The 19816-nt window shown below is 39.2% G+C and overlaps 1 protein-coding gene and 1 long non-coding RNA gene across 6 annotated transcripts; one reads left to right on the top strand and one right to left on the bottom strand.

The window, feature by feature from the left end:
- Positions 1–138: 138 nt before the first annotated feature.
- Positions 139–19784, bottom strand: FASTKD1 (FAST kinase domains 1). 5 transcript variants are annotated; one of them, XM_027678648.1, is made up of 19 exons: positions 19163–19782; positions 17973–18106; positions 16341–16421; positions 15421–15576; positions 15072–15132; positions 14628–14696; positions 13627–13752; positions 12013–12411; positions 10777–10887; positions 9617–9748; positions 8143–8629; positions 7422–7527; positions 6787–6915; positions 5924–6055; positions 4769–4882; positions 4383–4524; positions 3245–3362; positions 679–1849; positions 139–576 (listed from the first exon to the last, which is right to left on the bottom strand). In XM_027678648.1, the coding sequence occupies exons 5-18, from the start codon at positions 15113–15115 to the stop codon at positions 1760–1762; spliced, it is 2199 nt and encodes a 732-aa protein (XP_027534449.1). In that variant the 5' UTR covers positions 15116–15132; positions 15421–15576; positions 16341–16421; positions 17973–18106; positions 19163–19782; the 3' UTR covers positions 139–576; positions 679–1759. The 5 variants fall into 5 exon arrangements, with proteins under 5 accessions (XP_027534449.1, XP_027534445.1, XP_027534448.1 ...); XM_027678644.1 differs by having other exon boundaries at positions 15072–15576; positions 19163–19784; XM_027678647.1 differs by having other exon boundaries at positions 139–570; positions 15072–15576; positions 19163–19784.
- On the top strand, positions 1977–9268 carry LOC113965357. Its single transcript, XR_003533528.1, has 3 exons — positions 1977–2421; positions 5002–5066; positions 9006–9268. It is a non-coding gene; the product is annotated as an uncharacterized LOC113965357 (long non-coding RNA).
- Positions 19785–19816: the final 32 nt, after the last annotated feature.

Below are 19816 nucleotides of genomic sequence, written 5' to 3'. Positions count from 1 at the left end.
CTTAACTGTGGAACATCTTTTCTGTTTACCCCTTTAGTACCCAAATCTTCTGCTATTCTTAGCACCTTTTCATTGGCTCCAGTTAGATCACTCCTCTAACACTTGCTGATTTAATTTAGAAAGAATGACTGCAAATGATCAAAGACAACACATTTTATTGAAATACTCTTATAGTTTGCTTTTCTTCGATGCCCTTTCTGAATCCACTCATAGCAAGTTTTAATCCTCTTCCCATTGTGCGTACTCATAACTTTATCCATACATAATCTGAAGATAGCTGGCTTGGCACAGTGACTGCTAGAACTCTGAAAAGCGGGGTTCAGCTCAAACACATGACCACCCATGACTGAACATTTAAGCCACTGCCACCTTTCTTAGACTCCAAGGTTGCTTCATGAAGGCCATCTATACAGAAACAGGGTCATGCAACAGCCCTTTGACATGTAGCCCACCTTCTGAGATACTAACCTATATTTATGATTGTTTTCTCCATTTTATACAAAATAGAATGTGCATAGAGTCTTTCTATGTGCTGTCCCTTCAATGATACTTCCTCAAAGCTCTCTTCCTCTCCATCTCAGAGCCCTTGTCCATTTATTACCCTAAGTGTTTAGACAACCATCTACTAGTTTTTTCAGTCATCTCACAAATGTGAGGGCTGCCTCAGCAGGAAAGTACCTTGCAGCCTAGATCAGTTCTGTTGTTTTTTCCTGAATTTCCATTCCTGTCCTGATTTGTATGCAGTAAATAAAAATATTTTCTTCTGCTACTGAATAGTAAAAACAAAAAAAGTGACAGCAGATGCATAATGGCCAATTCAGAAATGCAGTTGCTTACCTCTGCCAGGTTTCAAGTAAGTGGTAAAAGAATGTCTACTGCTTCTACTAAATGAGGAAGAAAACACAGCCACATTGTGTAAGTGAAGGACAGGCAGAGCAAGCAGTCATGAGATGATGGCAGCCGTGGGCACAATGTGGCTGCCTCTGAAAACAGGCTGATCTGTCAAGTATGACCACTCTACAGTTTGCTCTACAATGAACATTCTGCTGCCTATTCCGTTTTTCCTTCTACATCTCAGTGTCTTGTGCCTCCTGCACAAACCCTGGCAGGGTTTTTAGGTATCTGGAGGTGTTCCAGGAGGCTCAGACATACTTTTGTATGCGCCACATCACAGGGTAGGAGAAGCAGCTGGAGGTTCCTCGCCACGCAACACCCTCCCCCAGCACTCCCCGCAGTACCTCTGTTCTGGGAGATGGAAACTGAATGGCTCTAAAAGCAGCCCTATGCTTAGTCAATTTGCACTTCAGTTTCTTGGTTTCAGAGTACAGATACTGTTTGATTCCCAGCTGCTCATTCTGTCTTATGCTGGAGGACAGATGTAGTTTTCAATAGATTGCTGACACTTCTCTCACAGTCAAGAGTATTTCCAACTTTTTCTTTGGAGAGTTTTATGTCTGGCTAAGCCTCTGTACTATTTATTTAGGAGATGATAATGTAATTTTACAGCAAAACTGCCAGAGCTTCATGTGATTAAACAATAGCTTCCAGATAATAGGAAATTATAAGCATCCATATTGGATCTTCATGGCCCACTATGACCTGCCTTTTGCAATCCCTCTACACTTGATGCCCGTGGCAAGCCTTGGTCCAGCTGACTCACAGATAAAGAGATTTTTGAAACTATGTATTCCAGGATTACAAAACGTTTGGTGGTACATAAAATGTTTTTATAGAAGTACTTTAGACTGCATGTCTGACATCACTGTATTCCATACAGCTGCTGTCTCAGGTATTCTAGCTGTTCACCTTTTGTTGACAGAACCATAGAATTCCATTCAAAGTGAGGAATCTGTAGAACAGAATCATACAAACTGAGTGTTAGCACTGGTGTAAGACACATACCATTCACAGCAAAGGCTCTCTGATATCTCTTGTTCTCCACTTGAAGATATTTGATGACCTGTGTCCCTCCAAAAGCTAGGCTTGCTCTAATGTGGGAACGAGTTAAGCCAGCAGCACCTGCACTCAGTTAATTAGAATCAAAAGGGAGTATTTCAGTCTTGGAGCTGAGAAGGAATGTGTGAATCAAAACACTGAGTTTGCAAAAAGCCCTGGGAATTCTGGTTACCTGAATGACAACAGCAGGTGCTGTTTACCAAAGAACCCTAATGAAGGGGAAATGCAGAGAGAGCTCTGGGGAGAATCCTGAAAACCAAATCATGGTGTGTGTGCAGCCTCATTTCTTCATCGTCTCTATTTGGTGACCCCGACGTGATGTGCGTTATGGGAGTTTTCAACGACCACGACCCGACGGGGGTAACGGAGTTAGTTCTGCCTGGGAAAGGTCTGTCTCCACTTGAATTCATTGGCCGCACTCTAATATTGACAAGATCCATTTCTCAGTATAAGATTCTTCTTTATGTAAGTACAGTCAGTTTGTTGCCAAAAAGCAGCATAGTTGCAGAAATGTAAAACAGATGCCCACACAGTATAGGCTGTGATAACTCCATTACACCATCTCCCACTTTTAAAATCCGAATTGAGAGAAAAATCCCAGGTCACTGTAGATTTTAATGTTAAATCTATTAGACTGGAATAGTGTAGCAGTAGTATAACATGAGAAAAGATGATTATTCTGTTTCAAAGAAACAAGAAAACCAACCAAATTTAAGCTAAAAGAAGGATTCTGGCTAAAATTAGGGTAGGTGAGTAATTAAATATACAGGAGCCTCCAAATTCATGAGCCTCCATTACCAAAATGTTTCATTGCTGATGGTTGTGAATTATCACTGGCCACTAGTGTTCCCTGTCACAGCGCCATCACTGCAGCAGACAAACAGCATCCCTATCCCATCTGGCAGCTGCCAAAACTGGCACTCAAAACTCGAGGGTATGTTCAATCATCTTCTAGTGTAGAAATCTTTAGTGAATTGAACTGAAACTCATTTCACTTGTTCTCCTTTACTCAGGCTACATTGACATAGCTAGTTTGCCTGCAGTAACGTAAGACTGAGACCTTTTGACTTCAGTTTTGCTTCAGCCTCTTTGCAAGTCTCTTTTGCTTCAGCCTCTATGAAGTCCATTTTGAGAACAGCTTGGAATTTCCTCCCTAAATACAAAAATTGCTCTCACCCAGTAGATGCTTTTAACTATAAAAACTGTCTCTAAACCTGTTGCATGGAAAATGGATCATTTTTCACTATGGATGCAACTCTGAAAGGACAAAGTATTGCTGGATGCTCACCTGAACTACCCGGTATCCCAGCATTTCCAGGTGTCGTTTTTTCACTGCAGGTTCTCCTTTCAGATGACGTGAATAATCTTTGCTAAAAGCTCTTGAATCAAGAAATTCCAAAGCAATTCTGCAAACAGCAAAGACGTGCATTTACTTTCAGGTCCTACCTGAATAGCAAGAAGTGATATTTCTAGTTCAGTATTGATAGCTGCAGCAAGACAAGATAAACCTGACAATTCACAGAAAAAGAAAATTAAACAACTCCCTGAAACCAGACAAAACATTTTCCTCTTATTTATCTAGAGATACTTGAATTTTACGTGATTTAGAAAAAGCATTTTTTTCCCAGCATCTGTTTTTGCTAAAATGGTAAAAACAGTTAACTAACATTTTCAAGGCCTACATTTGAAGAGATGGGAGGGAAAGAGTTCTCCAATCTCATGAAACACATTTCAAGAACATATACTGGATCTGGCTGGGATGAAGGTACTTTTCTTCATGACAGTTCATCTGGTGCTGTGTTTTGAACTTGTGACCAAAACGGTGTTAATAACACACCAATATTTTGGCTATCGCTGAAGAGCTATTGCTTGCACAGCATCAAGACTTTCTGTTTCTCACTCTGCACCCACAGTGCATATAGGCTGCACGGACAAGAGGTCAGGAAGGGACACCTTCCATGGGAGGGAACCTCAACTGGCTAAGGCGATATTCCACACCATACAACATCATGCTCAGCAATAAAACAGAGGGAAGTTTTTCCCAAGTAGCCACTGCTCTGCCACTGGGCTGCTGGTGGTGAATGATTGCATGTGCATCAATTGTTTTGTTTTCTCCTTTTATATTTTTCCTTTCTTCTCTTCACTCATTAAACTGTCTTAATTGCAACCCAGGAGTTTTCTTCCTTGCTTTTACCCTCAAGATTCTGTCCCCCATCACACTGCAAGGGAATGAGCGTATAACTGTGTTACACGCTGTGGCCGACCCGCCACACCCTGGAAGGCTAAACCTCATTAGGCTTAGGAAAAAGGAACTGAAAAATAAATAGCATAAGAGTTGCAACAAATATTTAGGACATAAGCATCAAAAACCTGGCCTGAACTTGGAAGCTTGGGAGAGCTAACGTGCAAGAATTCAATGCACTAACCTCTGAGCTCCTGGTGGCAGAGCCTTTCTCCCTTCATCTTTGATATCATGTCTCAAGTGTATTCCCCCCACATCATCCAAAGGTATATTCTGAGCCATGTAGGAAAGAGGCTTTTTATTTTCATCCAGGACACACTCAAAATCTGTCAGAAAACACAGCAAACCTGTTTACTGACTAAAGTGAAAGAATTCGATCTGTAGAGTGTTTACTTCTAGAAGAACTAAGTGATAGCCAAAATTAGAGATATCCAACATTATTTATATTATACAGAACTTTTTAGAAACTGTATTTTACACAACAATTTCTTCTTTGCAATATCTTGTGGCAACATGATCACAGGCTTCCTAATCTTGGTAATAACAATCTTAAGAGTATTAACTTCTCACCTATTTCATAGTAGTATGGTGTGAGAACAGATATCCTGGAGTACTGGCTCCCTCCTAAGATCTCTGTCAGCATTCTGTGAACATGCTGTCGCAGTGGATTTATTCGGCTCACGCCTACAAAGACAAAATAAAGAATTCATACATCAAAACTTCCACAGCCAAAATTCTGAAAAGAGCACTTTGAGACATTGCATTTTTGACAGCCAGCCTATTGAATCAAATCTTTTCCACAGATCCCTGGTGCTATTCCATCATAATTCGGAGACCAAGTGATTATATTTTAGGTGGAAAGTAGCAGGTGCGTGCTACTGAGCATAAATTTCAAATCCAGACTTTCCATCCAAGGATATTGCTGATTCACATGCTACAAAAACTTTAGTTAGAGGTTTTACCTGTTGGATTTTGTTTGCTTTTAATCATGTTTAGACACTTAAGATTTACTCATCTTGCCTTTATTACAGGTACACCACACTATCTGTCACTTCTTTGTCTGTTGCAGATTAACACCTTGCTCCAAAACATCTTCAGTCTCTGAGAGACAAAGTAGCTGAGTTCTCTGGACAGCAAAGCAGATCTCCCCATGTGAATTAGTGGATATTCCTTGCATTAGCTGGATTTTCTGAATTCATCACTATTCTGAAAGATCTCAGCTGCTACACTGATCACTAGCCTACTTCTCTATCTCTCATTTCTGATGGATCTTGATTCTTCTGAGGAAGAAGGCAGGAGCAAGTTCAAAAACAAGCAGTAGAAATGTTCATATTGAAAAATTTAAGTCAAGCGTTCAGTCTTGTAGGTGAAGTAGGGAGCAAAGTGACCCATATCCTCCAGGAGACAATCCTAATGATCCTCCTCCTGCCTTTCCATCCTTCATGCCATATACGTTGTTTCTGTCTATTTAAATTTTATTCCTTAGAAGGAAAAATCCCATCTCTATTACAATTATTATCACAAGGAAAACTGCTTTGCTCTCTGTCGCACTGCTGAGCGGTTGCACTTTCCAAGACATGCTCAGCTGAGAGTGGGTTGCACCATCCTGATCTTCTGTGGTGTGGTAGTGTCAACCAGACAGTTTTAGAAGAAATATCTAGTAGATTGTTGAAAATAGGCTATTATTAGAAACAAGGGCAGGTTTCCCTCTCTTAAGTTACTTACTGTTATGAAAGACACGTTGACAGTACTGCTCATGAAACCAAGGGATGTGAAACTCCGGGCATTCCAGACAGACCGCTCTGTTCAATTTCATGAGGCGAGAGCAGACCCTCTGCTTTAGGGTATCAGGCAGGACTGATTAAAAAAAACACAAACAAACATACAAAGGTGTAAACTGCAATGTGAAAAATCCAACCTATGGACCTAAATGGCTGCCTCTGAATTCTTTACTAGAAATGCAAGTGTCTGTATACTATGGCATTTATAAAATACATTTATAAAATCCCTGAGGAAAAAATGAAAAGTAACAGTTCTACTCAATGATAAGAACAACAGCAAGACAGAAGGTAGAAAATGCTTCTATCATTTAACTTTTAATTATGTACTTGAAGGCAAAATGGCAACAATACATTGATAGCGAACAATGTACAGGTAGAGAGGGATGAAATAAACAGTCTCTTATTTAGAGAGAAGAGACTGGTAGGACACATTTCTTGCAGGCAAGAATCCCACATTATTTCTTGAGCTTTGTGACTCTTTCTAGTAATAAACACCAGAGTCAGGTAATTTTATTTCCAATAAAATTGAAGAATTATTATATACTGAGTACAATAAGTTGACTATAAAATTTGCCTTATATGACCTTTTCTCATCTGCAATACAGATGAGAAAATCTGTGCTTTGTTTTGAAAGTACAGACTTTTCTTCATTCCTTCCCTTTTAGTACTCAAATCATAACTAGATTATATAGAGGGGGTCTTTCTAGAAAATGGAATAATTTAAAGAGTAATGTCATAGGTAGGTCCACAATTGCATTTTATGTCAAATGTTACACAATCAAATTCATCAGAGAGCTAGATATCTACCTTTAAGTTGAGCATCCAGTTTGCTTAGGAAAGAAACATTAAATATCGTTGTTATCAGAACTGGAGGAAAATACCCAGCCACTGCCAAAACGTGACCAAGCAGCACCAAGTGATAAATTTCAAAATAACCTTTAAAAAACAGACAGAAATACATATTAACACATGACATAAAGTTGAAAGGATTTGCAGTGCCCTTCTCCTGGCCTCCCAAATTGTCTAATTTTCTCCCTTAACGTACTATACAAGTTTCTACACACTTCCTCTACAACTTTAACCATTTATTTGTGATGAATCACAAAATGTATCCTGTTCACAAATGACGATTCCTTGGGGAGCACCGCAACAATTCTATCCAATAGCAGCACAGTGAATTAACCAGAATTTTCACTTGCTTTTTACTACACTAAAATTTTTTTGCTAGTCCCTTGTTAACAGTAATTTTTAAAGGGTGAAATGAAACCCAGCATTGAATCTTTGTAATGGTTTATCCCCAGTAGGCAGAGTATTAGTAGTAACATACATACTTTTTCTTTGCTTAACAAAAGTGTCATTCTATTCCTATTTTCATTCAATAAAAATAATAACTTTCAGTGACATTTATTTGGTGTCAGAATATCTTTGTCTAATGCACTTACTCAAGTCAGAAGTAAGATGTTGGATACAACTCTTAAAGAACTCTTCATTGTCATAATTCAAAGCAGAGAAAAGTAAAAGAATAAAATAGATTTCGGAGGAGTGGATCTGGAAAAAAAGACATCCAAAATCAAGTCACTGCAATACATCATAACATTGCTTTACAATAAAGAAGAGTTTTACACTTCATTCAGAATTGGGAGATTTAAGACTAGATGAGCTATCTTCTAATTTTTTTTGTCAACTATTCCAGGAGGAAACAATAGAAAAATAAAATGCAGAAAAAATTGAATCTACAGCAACAGCTAAAACTTAAGATGTATTTCACATAGATGATCCAAGTGTTTCTATATACTTAAAGAACCTTTCAAAAAGATTTTGCATTAAATGCTCTTAAAGAAACTAAACTGCAATAGCATAAAATCAAAGATTTATATGAACACCAGACTGAGAACGAGGAGGAAAAAAAGATAGTAAGAAAAAAGAGTAATTTTGACCAAAAAGACAGGCTACTGGGGAAACCCCCACAACAATGAGTAATGTTAAAATACACACCAGCTGATGTGGCTATTTATAATGAAGTTTAAAAAAAAAATTTAAGATGGTACACTGAGGAAAACCCTTAGAAACAGTGTGGATTGTGCTCTGAAACACATCAACACATGAACCTCTCCTTTTCTACTGAATAACTCACATAGTAGATAAAAAGAAAAGCTCTAATACCTTGTCTATATTTTCAACAGTCACAGAAGCTATTCTGTCAAATAAGGCAGGACAACGGTGGTTTGTTTTTTTGAGAAAAAAAGACAGCGGTAATACATTTGTCCATGTTATTTGGTCTATCAAGCGTTGACACATGGCCACAGTTTCCTCATTCAGGACTTCTTCAAACCACTCTCCATTCACATGTGTAAGTTCTTCCAACAGAAGATTTAAGCTGTTGGTTTTCTGAAGCCTCTCAAATCCACAGTCATTTAGTTTTTGCAGAAGCTTTGCACATAGCTCAGAACTGTTTTGCCAGTGCAACTGGTCATGATGATTCCATTTGACAAGAGCTGTAGCAATGCAATTCAAATGATGGAGACTGCATTGAGGCAGAACTGCTGCTGCTTTGTTTGTAATCATCTCCTCCACTTGAAAAGAAGGTAGCATGGCCAGAACACGAATTATGGCTGCAGTATCAGCAGGTATCACACTAGATTTTAAATAACTGGAAGAAAGGTGGAAATAAAAATAGTCCATCAGTAATGACAAAGTGTAAGTGTTTAAAAACCCAAATAAATTACATGCATGAAAATCCTAATTTAGAAGTCAAAAGCTGCATATCAAATATAAAATAAGTAGAATATTAATGACGTGGTAGAAATTCACGCTGTTAGGAACTACCATTTTTTAAAATTAAGATTAACTTCTAATTTATTCAAAACTGAAAAAAGGGAAGAAGACAGCAAGCAGCTCAGTCAGCTGGAGAGGCTTTAAATGTTACTGATAAACACAGAAGTCCTTATTAAGACCAGAAGGTCCACATTTGTTAAGGGTGTCTGTGGGTTTCTGGGCCTGGTTCATTTCTCTGACTTCTGTCTTAGGGAGCACCAGTTTCTGAGGTGCTTGAGGAACATGAAGGAATGATCAGCAAAAAATAGTACAGCCAAGGCACTACATTCCTATAGAGGCTGAGCAATGGAAACAAGATCTCTTCTCCAGTAATTCCAGAAACTGTTTCCCTTTCTGCTGCAACTGTACAAGCCTAAGAACTAACTGGACAGTTCTTCAATCAAAAGTAAAGTACTTCTGCTTCACACTTTCACTTATTCCAACCAAGGCATTCTTACTGCCTATTTTTCATTACTTCTTCCATCAAACATCAAAGACGACATTAATACCTGCGCTCCCAATAAAAAAAAAATCAAAATTTCCTGTCATTTCAATATTGCAATGACCAAAGGAATAAGGGACAAAAAATATTTTTGAAAGGTATCATATCTATTCGAAAATACCGTTGGGTCTATAAACAAGACAACAATCACTTCCTATCCTCTGATTTAGGTGTTTAAAAGAATCAAATATTGTAACAGTTTGTTACTTCTTCATATTTTATGGAAACAAAACACTTTAACATCTTAGCTTGTAATTTGAAATCTTAAGTAGAGAACTGTTTAATACTTAAATAGCTACATTTCCAAGAATACACGCTTACCCTAATAGTAACATCTTCAGTTTGGCAAACAGCTCCAGATTGCGGCATCGCAACCACGTCAAGTACTGTGTTAACTTCACCAGCTGTAACACATGATAACTATCCAAGTGTTTGTGCAGAACAGAAGCCATTCTGAATACAAAGAGAAAAGATTACATGGTGTTACGCTAATACAAAAGATACTGCAAACTCCAACATCCCACATGAAGAAAGGGTGTCCTGTGATGCACAGTATGTATATATGGAGGGTTTCACACACCTCTACTCCTCTCCACACCAGTTTTGACACTGTTCCCCAAAGACACAGTAGCCTCTCTCCATTTAGTGAACTGCGAAATTAAAACCCTCATCACAGCAAATCAGCTACTTCACACTAATAAGTTCTGTTTCAGATTTCACAAGCAGTTAAATTTAAAGTGGACCAAGAATGGAATAAACTAGAACAACAACACCAGCTTCAGCACCACTGCACTCACTGTTGGTCTAAGGCTGCAAAGAGGGGGATAGATTTGTAGGGAAAGATAATACCTTAAGACCTTCTTCAGACAGTGAGATTCAAGGAGAAAAGGCATGAATTCACCTCTAGTATTCCTTTGATCCATAGTACACAAGTATGTCCTTTTTCTTCCAAGGATCTATTTGGTTCATGCAACTACCTTCAATCCAGTTATTGCTCAGGACCTGTACTTAACTCTGCTGCATCTCTGATGTATCTAATGCTACATCTTCTGTGCCCAAAACATCAGCTGCTTTCCCCTTCATTGTATGATAGATATTACCTCTCCTTACAAACAATGTTCAGTTTACAACTGCAGAAAATGTGGACATGTTCTCTTTTTCTCCTGAGTTTACAGTAACTGTTAGGGGCTAAGTTTACTGAAATGGGATCACATATTTGCAAATAAGCCAGATATAATATGACATTAACTTGGTAGGGTTGAAATGCTTTTCAATGAAATTCCTAAATTTCCTCAATTACTTCTGGGTCAAGCTGCAATATTCTAAAATCTGTATTACCTAATTATTTATAGTGTAGATGCATTTGTGTGCAAGTGACACACCCTCCACTCCTCACTTACTGGGTATTACACAGTTTTCCACACTAAATGGAAGTAGTTTACCTAGAGAATACACCTTCTTAGTAGTATCAAAAAAATTACTTTTCAAGTAGATGAGAATTTCTGCATTTCATTTTCTGCATTGTCTTCAGTATCACCAACACCTGGTGACTGTTAAATTCTTCTGCCATGTGTGCTGCAGTTACTAGCAACCTAAAGAGGAAAAGACATATTTTCCAATGAAAAACGGATTAAAATCTCCAGCAAAGACTGCAGCAATTTTCTTTGTCTATGAGGGAAAGAACCAAAAGACTGCTTCAGGAAATACAGGAAAACAAATTCCCTCAAACTAGAGACTTTTCTTCTCTGGACTTTTCTTCTAAACAGCTAATCTGTATAGCACAGGTAAAGGGGTGTGAGTGTGTTGGATCAGTGCATATTGTTCTGACACTAGAAACCAGTGACTCCAACAATTCTAAAAGTAGACAAGAAGTAGGGAAGATACTTTAAGACACTAAACAATTCATGATCAATCAGGAAGCTACAGATAACAGAATCAAACATGAACTGAAGTGGTTCTGGGGCAGTTAAAAAGCCAGTGTTTACCACAAATTAAATAAATAAATAATCTAGGAAAAGCTTTTGGAACTAAGTCAGCTATGGCAAATACCAACACAGGCTTGCAGTATATCCAAATCTCTGAACAGAGGCAGATGTTCATGAAAGTATGAAAATACGACTCATTGTAATAAATAAAGCAAATTCTGCCTAAAACTACAGACTTTGAGAGACCCATGAGTAACACCACCCCAAGTAGGATTTTGTGGCACAATAAAAAAAAGTCTGTCACATAATACTCTAATTGCTAAATAAATGCCAAAGTGTTCCCTGCTGAAGACCTTTCATGAAGAACAGGATGTCAGCAATCTGGTATAGGACAAGACTCAGGCTGTTTCAGCTACTGCCAGTCTTAAAAAGGAAAAAGCAACACATACCCCTGCACATATGTCTCAGGGAAAAGACAGCAAGCTTTTTACTACCATCCCCTTTGAAAGGAAGGCTGTGTAGTCTAAGAGACAGAGCTACAAGATAGTCTTGCATAACAGCATTCACATATCACTTGATTGCTAGATCTAGCTTTCTATGCAACTGTCTCAAAACAAACTGCTTTGACAATGTTTCTATAGTTAAATCATCCATTGCTACAAAGTTACAACCAGGAAACCTAAGGCTCAGCTCACAGATGGACTCAGAAGCTCCTCCAAACATTAACACATTTTTAATTTCTGTGCAAGAAAATATATATCATAAATAAGACAAAATCAGTAATAAACTTACCTTTCTCTTACCGTGGATCCTGCCATAGGCCCAAGAACAAAAAATAATTTTGCAAAGGTTTCAGGATTGTAATAATCATCTATAGTTTCAGACAGTAGCTTGTTAGCAACCAAGCGGAATTCAGCATTGTCAAAACCCAGCTGCTCGTACAGTCCAAAAATACTACTAATACTGTGGATATCAAGACAGGAGGCACTTTTAAGAAAAATCCTGTTGCATTTTTCTAGCAACGGATGATATTTCAGTTTAACATTTTGAAGAAACTGTAGCATTCTTTTGGCATAGTTGAAGTGGCCTTCATTCTCTTCTTCCAAGAGCTGTTCAGCCTTGTGTAGTAATCGATCTCGAAAACTCTGTGAGATAACATCAGATATGCTGACCATCAAAACTGACAGGATCCTAAAAAATTCAAGATTTTACACTTACATATTGAACATAATAAGCAATAAATTCTAGATTTCCTAAATAAACTACACAAAGAAAGGAATGGTAGTCAAGGTGCTGCTGGCTTCTGCGCAAAAAGGAATTTTAAATCTAATGCAGAAAAAATAGATGAGCAAAAACCATTTATCCTTCTACAGTAAAAATTCTGCTTTCAGTGAACTTCTGAAACAATTGGGATTTTTCAGCCTTCCCTAACAAAGCTGCATGTGATAAAAGCATTTGCCCAAGGCAGGAGTCTGATTTGCCTGATTCAAATTTGCAAAAAGATCTCTAATGCTCAATAGACACCAAAGAAACTCAAACAATTCTCAAGAGACAGAATGGGGAGAAGAGTCATTGTCACTCCTAAAGAAAGAATCCTTTCCTAAGGGAATAAAACTTATGACCACAGGGAGAGTCACTTCTGTAAAGAAATGGAGTCCCATTCAATGAGTTTCATATGCAGGTTCCTCACATCTGCAAAAATAAGTGTTGGCACTGCTAATGCTGTATAAAACAGAAAAAAAGAAAGAGAAGCCTTTACTATAATGGCCCAGAGGGAACAGAGGCAAGAAAAAAGAAGCTTGGACTTCTTTGACTAGCGCTGTGTTTTAAGTAGTTTTAATATTAGGGTTATATGCTGGACATGCTAGCAAGAGAATTCATTAATTCAGCTTGACCAGAAAAAAAAAATACTCTGAAAATAAATAAACACAACATTGCTTTTAAACTTCTTATTGCTATTCACAATAGCTAACTAAATCCATGTCATAGTAGAGAAATTATCAATGTCAGGGAAGAAAAACATCTTCTGGTGAGTCAATAGCCTCTAAATTATCAAAAAGTCCATGTTAAATTTAGAATCAGGACAAAGCTCATTCAAAATGCCTGCTATATTATTCTACTGTAAGTAAAACAGTGGAAATTAATTAAATCTTTATAACCTATCTAAGCAATCAAACAGTAGTTTTAGTTGTTTAGATTGGTTATAAAGAAATCCTTCGTAAAATCATTGGGAAAATGCATTCACCCGTCAAACAACACATGAAAACAAAACACTTCTTTCCCACAAACTCCAAACTGAAGAAAAGCAACCTCCAACTGAGGAAAAAAGGAAAGGGTTCAGGAAAGGCAGCACGGTAATCGTGACATATTGCTTCTCCTGCTCCTCAGCTTCATTCTGACACTTACCTTACATCCTGTATAGAATCCAGTTTCATGTCCACAATATGAGCTACTTGGCCAATTATGGGATTGAAATGCCTGTGTTGCTTGTATAAGCACAGTGTGAATTTAGATAAAGCTGGCAAACTAAGCCTGTCAAGACATTAAAGACAGACAGAAAGAATATTTACCTTTTATTTCTAGGGAATAACTAAGGACAAAAATCTACTTCAACAATCATATAAAAAGCAAGGGTATATTCAAATTACAAAACAAGGAAACAAAATACCTAGATGTTTAATATTAAAGCATGTTGTGCATATGGAACTCTACAAAAATCAATTGTTCTTCACTTAGCCAGCCTAATAAAGATTATGTTCTCAAGCAATGATGTGAAATACATAAAATGAATGTGAGCAATTTATTATCTGAATATCACTTTGTGTTCAAGCTACACTGTATTAATTTACCTGTCAAGAAGCCCCACGTGTTAAGCTGAAAGAGGCAATTCTGTGGTGCTGGTGCCAAGGCTGACACCAGCTTCTGCCATTACCCTGAGATTACAGAATGAAAACTACAATATCCAAAAAAAAAGAAATCAAACCAAGACAACAAAACCAACAACAAAATGCACAAAGGGAAAATGCTGTTTTAATACAAAATGTTTTTACTAAATTGAGAGGAGCAGGCTTCTAACAACCATTTATGAGTTGGACAGCAAGCACCAAGATAAAATTGTAAATATTAAAACTTGCAATTTCCTTCGAACACATAAATCTCCACAGAGATTATTTTTCAAAACTTTAAATGTTGGTCCCTGTTGTTGCTGCATCTGAATCTCTCATGCATTCGTGTACCAAAGTCTGTATGTATAATTTCCAAAACCTTCAAAAACACAACTGACATTTAAAATACTCATATTATGTCTTAAACATACATACTCTTTGAGAACTCTTGTGTAACCTCACATGAAGTAAATCATGCTTGCAACGTACACCTTTCACAAAGCACAGCAATACAGTACTTGCCTTTCTAATCTTTTCCATGCTTCTGTAACAAATGTTTCTGCTAGAGAATCATGGTCTTCAACATTGAGCCTTCAAAAGAAAGACATAATAGTTTGAAGCTTGCTCCCATAGTTACAATGAAATAAGACATATGTCCTTTCATTATTTACCATGTTTTACTTTTCCATGGCTCCCTCCATTCAAACAGATTATAAACATTTGTGCATTAATAACTCATAACAATCATAAAACATATTTACTGGGACTGGAAAACAGATCTGTCCTACCTGCATCTCAAAAACTGAAGCATAGGACATTACACCATCTGTGTCACACAGAGTACGGAAACTGTGACAGGGCAGTCTCCCAATCTCCTTATAGTATGGCTCTGTAGTCAAAATTCCCTCTCTTTTTATTACCAAATACAATATATATATACACGGAATTCAATTTAATGCTCTTTACCTCAGAATACTATATAAGGTGTCCACTATGGCCTCATCTTCCATGTGTTTCACCTTGTTTTCTGCCAAAACGCAAAGGGTAAGAAACTGGGAGTGATTTTTTACATAGTCAGTAGTCCTTAAGAGAAACGGCCTCTTCTTTTGCAATCGCCACAGCATGTTTAATGCAATTCCCACATGCTTTTCAGAAAGTCTGGCCTTGTTCCTTCCAACAAGGCTAAACACTTCATCTTCATGGGTGCAACTATTTATCTGGCTCAAAAGCAGATCACTACACAGAGTCCGAGCTTGGACACGTCTCAGTGTAAACAAGCAAACCTGCCTCAAACAAAGCATTTTGCTATGCCTACCAGCTATCTTTAAAATGCCCAGAAAGATTCTTCTTCCAGTTTTCACAGTAAATCATGTTGTTACAAACAACAAACTCAAGTGTTTGAAAAACAGAAGACCATTTTTCTTTGATCCCATATGGTCACTGTATTAAGAAGAATTCAATTCCGAGGTACCTGTAACAAGACCATATTAAAGCAGTTAAGTACAGTCACAACAAGTAGGTAAAAATCAATGTCACTACATTATAATGTTCTGAGTAAGGTAAGCTTGAGAAGAACCTACAGCCTGGTATCTTCGCATAGAAAAACCCCTAACAGTGAACACTGACATGCTCACAAGTACTATGAAGTTAGTCCACTTGGTAAGCTTTCAAATTTAGAAACCTGCCTTTAAAAGCCACATGTGCTATCATGCTACTACTGAGAAGGCAAAGCTGAACTTTCTAACATGCCAGCACTGTATGACTAAGTGAGCCTTGTTCTCACTAAGCCACTCCATAATGCCAAACTGGGGTTCAAGAACTGCCAGAAAATACAACTATTGGTGGTAAAAGGAAGTAAGATGGCTTCTAGTCAGGAAGGTTGACCACCTTTGTAATACAGACTATTGAACAGTCACACACTCAGCTGAAATCACCTATTGTGCAAAAGAAAAGCAACCTAATTCCCCAAATTACAGTGGAAGCTACAGCTTTATCTATTGAAATTTGGTATTAATTGGTTTCCTTAGAATACACCCAAGTTTGTTCAAAGGGCTAACAACTATGTACTCTACAACCTACAAAACTGGTTTCAAGCTGGGGAACACAAACCACTGGTGATAAATGTCCTGGTACACTAAAAAAGACCCATCAAATTCCCTCAACTCAGAGAGCATGGTAAAGTCTTGAAGTCTTGTTTTAGGAGATATAATCACTAACAACAAAAATTATCAATACCTTCGGCAAATTTGAATGTTCTTCAACTGTTCACATGATTCCATCAGTGTAACGTTATCAAGGTGGTGGCAGCAGCACACACTGAGGAAGAAAAAACCTTATTTGAGCGGTCTATGTAAGGTACTGAAATCATTCTAGAAAGTTGGATATAGGTGGATTTCTTTTGATGTTTGTACAATCCACTTCAGAGAACAAAAATCATTTAACATATTGTACTACACTGCTGTTGCTGGCACTGGGGCAGATACAAGGAAAGCTAAAATGAAGTAATTTTAATTTATGATCTGTTATAATATGAAATGTTTTCTTCCCTATGCAAAATGAAAGCACACAAAAATAAAAGGTACAAATTTTCCAGATATTACGTATTAAGTACCTTTTATAATAATGATTTGCTTTATAGTCCCTTTTCAGATATTGCTTTTATTACTTCTATTTGTTCCATATGGTAGTTGCCTTTACAAATAATTTAGTTCCCACAGTGCTGGCAAGCTAAACTGCAAGAAGTCAGGATGAAGTAAGCCCCCAGGTAAGACATCTTTTCCCGCTCTGCAACGGAACTTACATCCTCTATCCTATTGATGGGCAAACAGGATCTCTATCTAAAACACTCCATAGGAAGTTTCCAAATCTTTCTCTTTCTGGAAGTTATTGAGCTGATGCAAGTGATTTACCACACACTTGTATGCAATTTTAAATTGTAGTTAATTCTACTATCCTTTCAAAAGTACATGAATAGAAAACATCGGATGTTTTCAAACTTACAAATACATAGACTAAACCCAGGAAATTTGGATCTACTTAAAGAACTATTTCTAAGATGTTCCACTTACCACGCAATGTAATACACTTGAAGGGAAAAATGTCTCTAAAATAATTTTCTAACAGTTGAAACACAATAAGCACTTTCAAGGCCGTATTACAAAAATACAGTAAGCCAGGAAATCTTCCACAAAGGGGAAAATGTGGACACCCGCCGCTCCCCACGCATAAGAACTATTAGAGATTTAAGTAACTAAGCCGTAAGATAGGTGCTTGTGCAGCACAGGGTGTTTTTCCCCCGCCTGCCGCGGGCAGCTCAGCCCCGCAGGCCCCGGGGACCAGCGCCGGCCCCTCCCGTCCTGGGCCGCGCGCCGCCCGCTGCCACCTGCGCGCCGCCTTCTTCCTTCCCGCGGGGAATTCTGACCCAAAAGCGTTTAGGAAGAGCGTGGGAAAGGGCTAAGCCGCCGCGCAGGCCTCAGGCCGGCGGTGGCAGGGGCGGGGGCGGCCAAGGCCCCACTGCCCCCCCGCAGGCGGGGCGCGACCCTCGGTGTCGGACTCGGGTCCCGCCTCTGACACCGCTCTCACGGCGCCAGTCTCCGGTCGGCCGCGGGCACCGCCGGCGGTGGCCGCTGAGGGCCAGCCCGCGAACCCCTGCGCGCCTGCGGCACCGGGCGGCACCGGGCGGCACCGGGCGGCACCGGGCGGGCGGGCGGGCGCGGGGCGGCAGCCGCTGCCAGCGAGGGCTGCGGGCACGGCAAGGTCCAGCTCCCCCCGGCGTTAAACAAGAAAGCAAAGGAGTCAGGGTCACCGGCGCAACTTTTGAGACCTCCCCGCCTCCGAAGAACACAATCCGAGGAGCTCTCAGCTTACCCTTCCCCAGGACCCTCCTGCATTGGAGCCGCCGGCGGACGCCACTCAGCCCGAACACGCCGCAGCGCTCCACGTGCCTCTGCACTGTCACCCAGCGTGCGCATGCCCCAGGACAGACCGTTTCCCGGGAGTTGCTGCCGGGAAGCGTAGGGAGAAAGGGGAAAGTCCAGCCAGTTAGACTACTCAAAGGAAATAAAAATAATAGTTAAAAAGTCCCAAGGTCGTATTGATTATTGAGGTCATATTTATGAAACCAGCGCTACAATGATTTTATAACGCGTTCTGAGTGGGAAAAAAAAGTCTTCCCCGCCTAGAAAAAGCACAAAGGGACTGAAGTTCAGGAAGGGTGAAGTTGAAGAGTTTGGCTTCGTTGTACTGGAATTAATGTTACTTTATTTTACAATATAATTTTTTAATGCTTTGCAACAAAGATTAATTTTAAATGTATGAGTTCTAGAACACAAATATGTTGCAACAAGTAGGTTGCTTATGTTGTATACACATAGCTCCAGGTCATCTTTCTGGACCTTTTCTCACTGCTATTGATAATAGCAGAGACATTTAGAATGAATGATAACAATCTCAGATTGCTCTAAATTTTTATCTAAAATCATAACCAGGACTGTTACCATGACCAACTCTGACCAGCTGTTTTGCAGCTGTCTATATTAAGGGTTTGGGGTTTCTACTTTTTGTCTGTTGCTGACTGTATATATACCTCCTAATATATTGGATGCATATGAATATGGAACTCACTGAAACTAATAAAATAGCCCCTATTTTATTTATTACAAGGTCTGTGGTGTTTTAGAAAAACAGCAGGTTCATTTTTTAACTGGATTTGTAACTAGAATTTGTAACTGGAACAGCTCCTGTATCCTTCTGCTAACACATCCAGATCATCTCAGCTACAGTCTACAGAACCAAACCCTGTCAGGTGATCTCAAAGGGTGGCATTTATCTCTTTCAAGAATCTCAGGCCTTCTGCAAACTCACATAAGAATTCTAAGGCATCTGACCCCTCAGCTGCATAGGAAAACAATTCCACATTCATATGAAGGCAACTTGACTTGTCAAGTACATGTGGATAAAATAAAACAATGTCTAAACAAAATACAAAAGGCTAGATAAAATTACATTAAATTTTAAGTTGAAGCCAGTGTTGATTCACTGAACAGAAGTTCACTCACCACTTTCTTCAGGACTTCAGAACTCTCAGGGGTCAATTTTCAATTTCTCAATTTTACTTTTTCTTTTTTTCAGATGTCCATAAGGGGAACATTAGTTTTTCCGGTTTCAAGAATTTTCTCAACAGCCAGTCAAGTAACTTCCATTACTTCCTGTTATATCTGATTACTGACCCGATTCTCCACTGGCTTGCATTAAAACCTAGCAAAGGAGGTACATACTTCTGTGCAAGTCTTGGTTAATCTTGAAGGTGCTCGCAACTTTATGCATTGTTGTAAACTTTCACGTCCCTATTTTAAGATATATTAACTTTGAATGGCAATACAGACATACGGGGTAAGATTATCAGTAACTTTTTTTTCCCCACAGTTGGCCTAAATTCCTATTTTAATTCTTAACAATCCCTACCGAGGTGCACTGCTGGAGGAACCCTGAGCACTTCCAGCGTCGTGCCGGGCGCTTCATTTACCAACCCTTGGCCATTTCCCGGGCTTCTCGCTGGGGCGCCGGCAGGGACGACCAGCACTGTTCCCGAGCACGTTTGGCTGGAAAGGCCCCGCGTAGCTGCAGCCGCTCCAGCCTCACCGGCCCTTCCCGCCCCGAGCCCAGCCGGGCCCCGGGCGGCGGGGCCGGCGGGAGGGGCGGAGCGCCGCTGA

This window comes from Neopelma chrysocephalum, unplaced genomic scaffold, assembly GCF_003984885.1.
Source record: "Neopelma chrysocephalum unplaced genomic scaffold, ASM398488v2 Primary Assembly neopelma1_44, whole genome shotgun sequence".
Lineage (NCBI taxonomy): Eukaryota > Metazoa > Chordata > Aves > Passeriformes > Pipridae > Neopelma > Neopelma chrysocephalum.
The sequence above is the reverse complement of the archived record's forward strand: the minus strand, read 5'-3'. Positions and strand labels throughout refer to the sequence as shown.

Excerpts from the sequence above, each read along its gene's own strand:
- FASTKD1 (XM_027678644.1), bottom strand. The coding sequence starts at position 15,406 with ATGCTTTGTTTGAGGCAGGTTTGCTTGTTTACACTGAGACGTGTCCAA. Across the intron at positions 6,916-7,421 it reads ACATCTTACTTCTGACTTGA|GTTATTTTGAAATTTATCAC; the intron begins GTAAGTGCATTA and ends TGTTTTTTAAAG. Across the intron at positions 1,850-3,244 it reads TGGGATACCGGGTAGTTCAG|ATTCCTCACTTTGAATGGAA; the intron begins GTGAGCATCCAG and ends TCTGTTCTACAG.